The sequence below is a fragment of the Seriola dumerili genome, unplaced genomic scaffold (genome assembly GCF_002260705.1).
Source record: "Seriola dumerili isolate Sdu_G_001 unplaced genomic scaffold, Sdu_1.0 BDQW01000811.1, whole genome shotgun sequence".
Taxonomy (NCBI): domain Eukaryota; kingdom Metazoa; phylum Chordata; class Actinopteri; order Carangiformes; family Carangidae; genus Seriola; species Seriola dumerili.
Window position 1 is genome coordinate 602,710 of NW_019175066.1, and position 7,620 is coordinate 610,329.

Consider the following 7,620-nt stretch of genomic DNA (forward strand, 5'->3'; position numbering starts at 1 on the left):
GCTGTGTTGGTGGGCGTGTCATTCAGGTACAGCTGAGACGTCTTCCTGAATGAAGAGCTCAGTGAACTGGTCTGGGATCAGATCTACCTTGATGAGAGGAGCAGCTACAGCTGCAGCTGCAGCTGCAGCAGCTGCTGCCGCATTGGTGCCGTCTCCCAGGCAACCAGAGGACAGCCCCGCCTCCATCTGGACCCCTGATACACCCACTGCATCATGGGAACTGGACCTCAGACCAGAAGCATCCTGGGAGCTGGTCTGGAGTGGACATGGGTCCAACAGATTCACTTTGATCTCCCGCCTGTGGGGGGCGCTGTGAGAGCTGAGACAGACAGACAGGTGACAGGTGAGTGTGAGGGCAGTGATGTGTTCAGGTGCATCAGGTGTGTGTGTTATGATTCTGACAGAAACACCAACACTGTAACTACAGTCGTCATGAAGAGTTTTCTAGAAGAATTCAACCGACTGATGGTTTTCACAAAAAAGCTGCGATGCTTCAGATTCCAGCTGTTTCAATTTTATTGCATCAACTCGTCAGTTTGTTACAAAAATCAACAACTTTTCTTTAATTTCATCAGTTTCGTTTCACAGCAAATAGCTTGAAAAGTTTTAGATTCATTTATTGAACAAGATGAAATTAATCCTCAGTCCTGTTTCATCACAGCAACTGTTGTTAAATATTTCACAACAAAACTCAGTTTAATGTTTGATTCTTAGTTTTAGTTTCATTAGCTTCAATAGAAACGTTCAGTTAAATGTCTGTTTGTTCTCACCGTTGTTTCAGAGCCGCGAGGACGACACCTCGACCTCCAGCGGCGAAACGTGACGTCAGGAGGTCGTGACCTGATGATGTAAGCAGAGGCGAACTCAGACTGACAGGAGGTTGAAGGTTCAGTCGCTGACTTCATGTTTTCATGATTTTAGTTTGAGTATTTCATGTCAGTAAAACCAATAAACCATCAATGAATCAATAATCTATAACAAATGATGATAATATAACAACATACATTCAGATTCACATCCTTATGAAGACAAACAAAAAGATATACTTCTGTATGTTTCCCAGCTTCTCAGCAGTGTAGTGATGCTGATTATTGATTGATTAATTGACTGACTGACTGACTGACTGACTGACTGACTGACTGACTGACTGACTGACTGACTGACTGACAGGTGGTTCTCTCACCAGGCTGCTGGTCACTCTGTGTCCCAGCGGAGAGCTTCCTGTCTGGGCTCCACTCTGCTGTTGGAGGCTGCAGGAGGAACAGACACAGAAGAGACATTCAGGATCTTACCTTCACAGGTGTGTGGTTGGTGTGGGCAGGTAGGTGCATTGATTATTCACCTGTGGTCCTGCAGGGAGAATACTGACTGAGGGACAAGCTTTTTACTTCATATGTTTTGGTTTGAAATCAAATTCAATTCATCACCATAAAAGACTCGTTGAGGAAACAGGTGTGTGAATGTGGATCTCTTTAACTCTCATGGGGACGAACAGAAACATGATGCTGCCTCATCAACTGCAGGAAGGTCAAAGGTCAATGAAAGACTTACTGTTCCTGTGGGTTCTCTGTTCTCTTTGGTCTGTGCAGGTTCCTTCAGCGTCCACCTGTCTGCAAACAAAGGAACATCAGAGGACGAGACAGCCTAATATAACATAATATACTATAACATAAATGATCTGATATTACATAATATAATATAATATAATCAGCTGCGTGTTTTGGTCACAGTGGATTACTTTGTATTTTCTTTTTTGTTTAAATTGTATCGATTTGCTTCCTTTCCGGTCACCGTGTAGCTCAGGTCACCGGTGTTACCGTGACACCGGCTGGAGCTCTTACCGGGCTGACCGTCTGTCGCTGACCGTGGAGTAGCACCGGTGTTCGGCTTCTGTCGGGGCTTAGGCCACCGCCGCTGCTGCTGCTGCTGCTGCTCGGTCAGAGGAGGCTGGACGCGGGCATGATCCCTCAGTTTCTGGACAGTTATCTGGACCGATCCGGGTCCTGGTCCAGTTTCGTGTCTCCGGTCCGGGAGGAGAACCCTGGTAGAGCGGATTAAAACGTCCCCGGTGTCCGAGCTACAGGAGGACTGATCCGGACTGAGATCACCAGATAGATCCCGGGGTGTGTGAGAGCTGGAAGCGGGCTGACGAAACATCCGCACGGTTTTAATCAACTTAACTTAATTTCATGTGAACAGCTTTGTTGACTGTCAGTGGACCGTTAGCATGAAGGCTAACAGCAACTAGCCTCGTTCAAACTTCCCGCTCCGGCATCAAACAGCAGCGGCGCCGTTAAAACTCGGTGGCGGGAGTCCGAGCGGAAACATCAAGTTTAGAAAGTAAAAAAAACATTACAGTAAAAACAGAAAGGGACGTCAGGACAATAAAAAGAGAATCTGAAGTCGAAACGCGACAAAAGTGGAAACAGCAACAGTTGCCGACAACAAAACGACACTTCCGGTTCCGCTTGGGTCCAAAGATAAAAAACAAAACAAAAAGAACTACTAAGGACAGATGTCTCACTCCGCCTCTAAATCAGAAGAATCATTGTACGTGTACAAACTGTTTTTAAATGGAGATTTAACTGATCCAGGTTAAACTGCAGATTGTTGCACAAAACCGCCAAAAACAAAAGAACAAAAAATCACCTCAAATAGATTTTAAAAAACAGCATAAAACAATCAATCAGTCAAGTAAATCATTTAAATGTGAACTATTCATTAATTATTTTGATAATTCCTCTTTTTATTGCCTATTAAAATACTAATTAATGAAATACTGAATTTGAGAAATGTATTCGATTTATATATAGATTAAGAAATGAATTAGTAAAAACATTTATTAATTTCTGTTTTTAGTGTTCAATTAGAAATCAGTGAATGAAATGCTATTTGCATGACACTTGTGGTCCTCCCCATAGAGTTCCACTTGTGCACAGTTTGAATTTCAAAGACCATTTAGATGATGTTTATGAAGATAGTTACAAATCAAATAGGATATTATGATCATTTATTCAGGAACTTAAAAAGGTAGGAACTTTACTACGCTCCTGTAGCACATCGGACGGTCTTTTCCGTAGCGCACTGCTCGACTCAGAGGTCAAACTTTCGTCACGTTTTAGTCTTGTACAGCTATTTGGACTACAATCGCGTCAGTAATCCTTAGAGAAATTAATAATTTAATTTTAAACTGTTGATTTTCTTCAATTGATTTTCAGGGTGAATAAACCTTTTTTTAAATACTTTGAATCTGCGGCTCCGTTTCTCCACATGTCCTTCAGTCCGCCGGAAGAAGGATCTCCACATCGAACACCGACCTCAGGTCAGATTAAAACATCATCTTCTGGTTATAATTTAGTTTTAAACCCACAGTGTGTGTCTGCAGCCCGCGGCTCGGGAGTCTGAGGGACGACATCTGCGACAACACCCGGTAAAATCACGGGAGCGCGAAGCTAACCCGGCTAGCTGTTAGCTTACCGCTCCACCGGCTACAGAGGAGGTAATCACTTTCACCGGAGAGACTTTAATTTGGTAGTTAACGGGTTCGTCCGGTGACTCCGGATCAGACCGATCAGTGTGAGGATGCAGAAAAAGACTGTGAACATTTAAACGTCAGGTGTTTTAAACGGTGGCTCGTGGGGGAGGGGACACTGACGTGAACTGCTTGTTCTCCACAGAGACTCTGGTTCTGAATCATGGCGGTCCAGGTGTCCGAGTCCGACCAGATCAAACAGGTGAGTGGTTTGTAGATCACCTGCATCATGAGGAGGAGGAGGAGGTGGAGGTGTGTCGTGCTGCAGTGAAGTGTGTAGTTGAGGTCTCACGTGCGTCTCCTCTCTGTTTCAGTTTAAGGAGTTTCTGGGGACGTACAACAAGGTGACGGAGAACTGCTTCATGGACTGTGTCAAAGACTTCACCAGCAGAGAAGTGAAGCCAGAGGAGGTAAAGATGCTGTGAACACAAACCCTCTAAACTTTCATCATCATCAATGTTGTTGGATACTTCCGGTTCTACCTGACGCCACAAACCACCAGGAAACACAGGTGGCAGCCAGTTATTCAGTTCATTTACAGGGATGTTGATTTCCGGATGCTCGTCCTGCTTCTAAACTACAGAGAAGAAAAACATCAAAACAAAATCTGCCCAACAAATCCCAACTCTGGCCTTTTTAAACCATAAATGTTTCAAATAATAATTGGCCTTACTTCATTAATTAACAAATAGAGTAAACAATATCAAAATAGATTACACCTTAATCCCAAGGAAGAATGAAAATACAACTGAGGATAAAACTGACTCAGTCAGTTTCCTGCTGCAGTCAATGATCAATAACTGCTCAGAGGTTACAGACTGCAGGAAGCATCTGATACCTGTAATGTTCAAACTGATCAGAACTGTTATGGCGGCGGATGACCTTAGATGACATGTGCCAGTTAGTCGTCGAGCTAACTAAATGAGCGCTGTCCGCCGCTGTGATTGGCTGTCGGGGAGGAGTGATGATGCTGAGAAAAGGTTTCGCTCATGAGCTGATGATGTCATGTGATGTCACATTTTCTCTTGGCTGTCTGACCAATCCGCTGCCAGGTCACATGTTTCATGTCCATGTGATCAGATTTGTGAAAGAGGCAGAGTTGTTCATTTTAAACAACTTTGTCAGAAACATGAACAAAGTATTAATATGATAAGAAGAAATACTGATACTTGCAGGAGAATTCAGTTACCATGGTGATTTACCATGGTAACAAGGGAACCACGGTCGTAGGACTGAAAACCCACAACCTGAAGTTTACACCCTGCTTCAGCTCTCCACCAGAGACCCAATGTTTCTGACCCAGATGTTCATGTTTGTCGTTTCAGTCCAGCTGCTCCGAGTCCTGTCTGCAGAAGTATCTGAAGATGACTCAGCGGATCTCCATGAGGTTTCAGGAGTACCACATCCAGCAGAACGAGGCTCTAGCTGCTAAAGCCGGACTGCTGGGACAACCTCGCTGAACCAGGACTGAACCAGGACTGAACCTGGACCGGAGACATGACCCCGGCAGGCTGAGGAGATCCAGACCGATCCGGATCCAGCAGGTCCAGTCTCTCCATGCTGGATGAATAAAGACTCTGAACTGCAGCCGAGTTTCTGCTGCTCTGTGTCAAAGCATCATGGGAGATGTAGTGTAAACATATTTCTTTTGTGTCTAAAAACTGTGGAATTGTCCTTTAATGTGGAGATTTGTTTATGTTGATGTTGAAATAATTTTTTATTAAACATCATGAACCTCAGTCTTCTTCTGTGTTTTATTTAAGGTTTGAACAGTGGTGGAAAGTCACTCAATCTAATACTGGTGCTTGAGTATTTCCACTAACGCTGATTGGACCAATGATCATTTTTATTATTGATTAGTCTTCAGACTATTTTCTCAATTCAACCAATTAAAAACTGTTTCCCTCAGAAATGCAAAAATATTCACTTTACTAAAACGCATTTCAAAACATTGAACCATCATCAATACATAAATCATCAGTTGATAATCGATTTTATTTTCCAGCCAATGGTCTCTGCTATATTTCTGTTTCATGACAGCTTCAGTTCCAACTATAGATTAAAGCTGCTCCAGTGTAAAGGTCTGTGTCCATGTGTAGTGTGATTATAGATCAGCTCTAGCTTCTATATTAATACTGTGAAAGTATCAAAGCCTCAGTCCACAGAGAAATGCACACAGCCTGTATTCAGAAACTGAGCCTTAAAACCAGCCGTCAGGACTTCTGGAACTTTGTGATGTCACAACGAAGCAGTCACCGCTCTCAGCCACGCCCTCAAGAAAGAGTTCTTATTACACAGGATGGACCCTTTCAGAATAATACGTATGTTTGTCACATTAATGTTGCAGCTGGAGCCGATTTTAATGACTTCATAAACGGTTTGATCGATCACTCTAATAACACAAAAACATAACTAATAAATTATGATTATTAATGAAGCGGGATTGAAAGGAAACATCTTTGTGAACTCAACATTCCCGAACTTTGTTTTTCACATTAAAACAACAATCCACATTTCCATGAGATTTCAAAATAAAAGTGTTACAGATTGATTTCTGTCTCTTTGGGGAAACTGTTATAATGAACATGGGGGTGTGTGACTTCACGTGTTAACGGAGCACCTGAACGCACCGTTACCGTCGGTCTCAGAGGTGGGGCGGTCTCAGTTTGGGAGGGGGATCAGGATCAGGACTCTGAAATGAGACGCAGCTGCAGAGTGGAAACATATTTAAAAACTTTATTAGAAACAGAGAGCTCTGCTTATTGTGCACACAGTTCCAGCATGGCTTAGCTTCTGTTCTCAGGAGGAAGTGTGTGTGTTTCTGTATTTACAGTTGTCGCTCTCTAAACCGCCGCTAGCAAAACACCACATAGAAAAAAAAAAAAAAAAAAAAAAAAAAAAAAAACAACCGAGGAGTTCATAATACAACAGTACAAACAGTCTTCTCTTAAAAAATATTATAAATCATTCTTTACAGGCGTGTAAAATGTAGTTCTCAAATACATGGTGTGGTTTTATTCTTTTCTTTACTCAGAGCTTTTTATGTACAAAACAAAGAAATGTTCAGGTGCTGAAATCAGCCGAGAGTCCGAGCCACAGAGACACAGAGGGAGACGGGGGGTGTGTGTGTGTGGGGGGGGGGGGGGTGGGGGTGAAGTAGTGCAGCAGAAAACCTCCAGGAGCAGCATCAGTACTGAACTCAACATATGGAAGATCAACTCAGCCAAAAATCAACTGATCAAACGTTAGAAATGATGAAGGTCAATACTCTGATGGGAAGTTTAATTATAGAATTCAAAAGTACAAAATACAAACTAAAATCCAAAATTATGACTTTAATTCAAAACTAGGAATTAGTCATTCACAACTATGTCCATGAGTCAGAAGTTACATCTAAAGTCCAATTAATAACTTTAAAACTTTAAATATAAATTATGACGCAGAATCAATTGGACTGATCGTCTGTAAAGTCACATCAGGAGAAACCGAAATCATTTAGACTTTAGCAAGTCAAAGTTATGACTCGAGTCAAGTCGTTTAAGTCAAACTTCATAAGATAAAAGTCAGTCACTGTAGTTAGTAAAATTATTTGACATTTTACTGGGATTTGACTTTGACACGTCACAACAGTCACTTCTCGAGTCAGAATTATGAGATAAAAAGTCACAGTTTCACTGTTCCAGGTGAAATTATGAGTTTGTAAATGACAATGACCGAGTCACAAGTCAAAACAATAATCAGGTAGAATTATGGAACAAAATGTCATTATTTCTACTTAAATGACAATTTCTGCAGCTTCTTTGAATTTGTAATAAAAAAATTAAAAAAATAAAAATAAAATAAAAAATAAGGTCAAAAGGTCAAATGAAGATTTCCTGAGTCACAACCACCAGAGATCGAGTCAAACTTGTACATTTTTAATAAAAATCAAGACTTTAAATAAAGAATTAGATTTACAAAGTCACAGTTTCAGATCGTAAATCACTATTTTGATTTTTCAAATCAAAATGATCAGGTACTACATCAGAATTCTGTTTGTCAATATTCTGAAATTAAAATGTTGAAATTCCATCAAGTCGAGGCCTTTA

General features: G+C 41.5%; 2 protein-coding genes across 3 annotated transcripts; one reads left to right on the forward strand and one right to left on the reverse strand.

Annotated features, from left to right (window-relative positions):
- Positions 1 to 18: 18 nt before the first annotated feature.
- On the reverse strand, positions 19 to 2,357 carry LOC111237129 (protein TALPID3-like). Its single transcript, XM_022766104.1, has 5 exons — positions 1,842 to 2,357; positions 1,552 to 1,610; positions 1,184 to 1,250; positions 771 to 840; positions 19 to 319 (listed from the first exon to the last, which is right to left on the reverse strand). Exons 1-5 carry the CDS (start codon positions 2,155 to 2,157, stop codon positions 19 to 21), a joined length of 813 nt encoding a protein of 270 aa, XP_022621825.1. The 5' UTR covers positions 2,158 to 2,357.
- Positions 2,358 to 3,072: 715 nt separating this feature from the next.
- On the forward strand, positions 3,073 to 5,271 carry timm9 (translocase of inner mitochondrial membrane 9). Of its 2 annotated transcripts, none has more exons than XM_022766113.1 (4): positions 3,073 to 3,499; positions 3,678 to 3,734; positions 3,847 to 3,942; positions 4,858 to 5,271. In XM_022766113.1, exons 2-4 carry the CDS (start codon positions 3,696 to 3,698, stop codon positions 4,990 to 4,992), a joined length of 270 nt encoding a protein of 89 aa, XP_022621834.1. In that variant the 5' UTR covers positions 3,073 to 3,499; positions 3,678 to 3,695; the 3' UTR covers positions 4,993 to 5,271. The 2 variants fall into 2 exon arrangements, with proteins under 2 accessions (XP_022621834.1, XP_022621835.1); XM_022766114.1 differs by having other exon boundaries at positions 3,073 to 3,322.
- Positions 5,272 to 7,620: the final 2,349 nt, after the last annotated feature.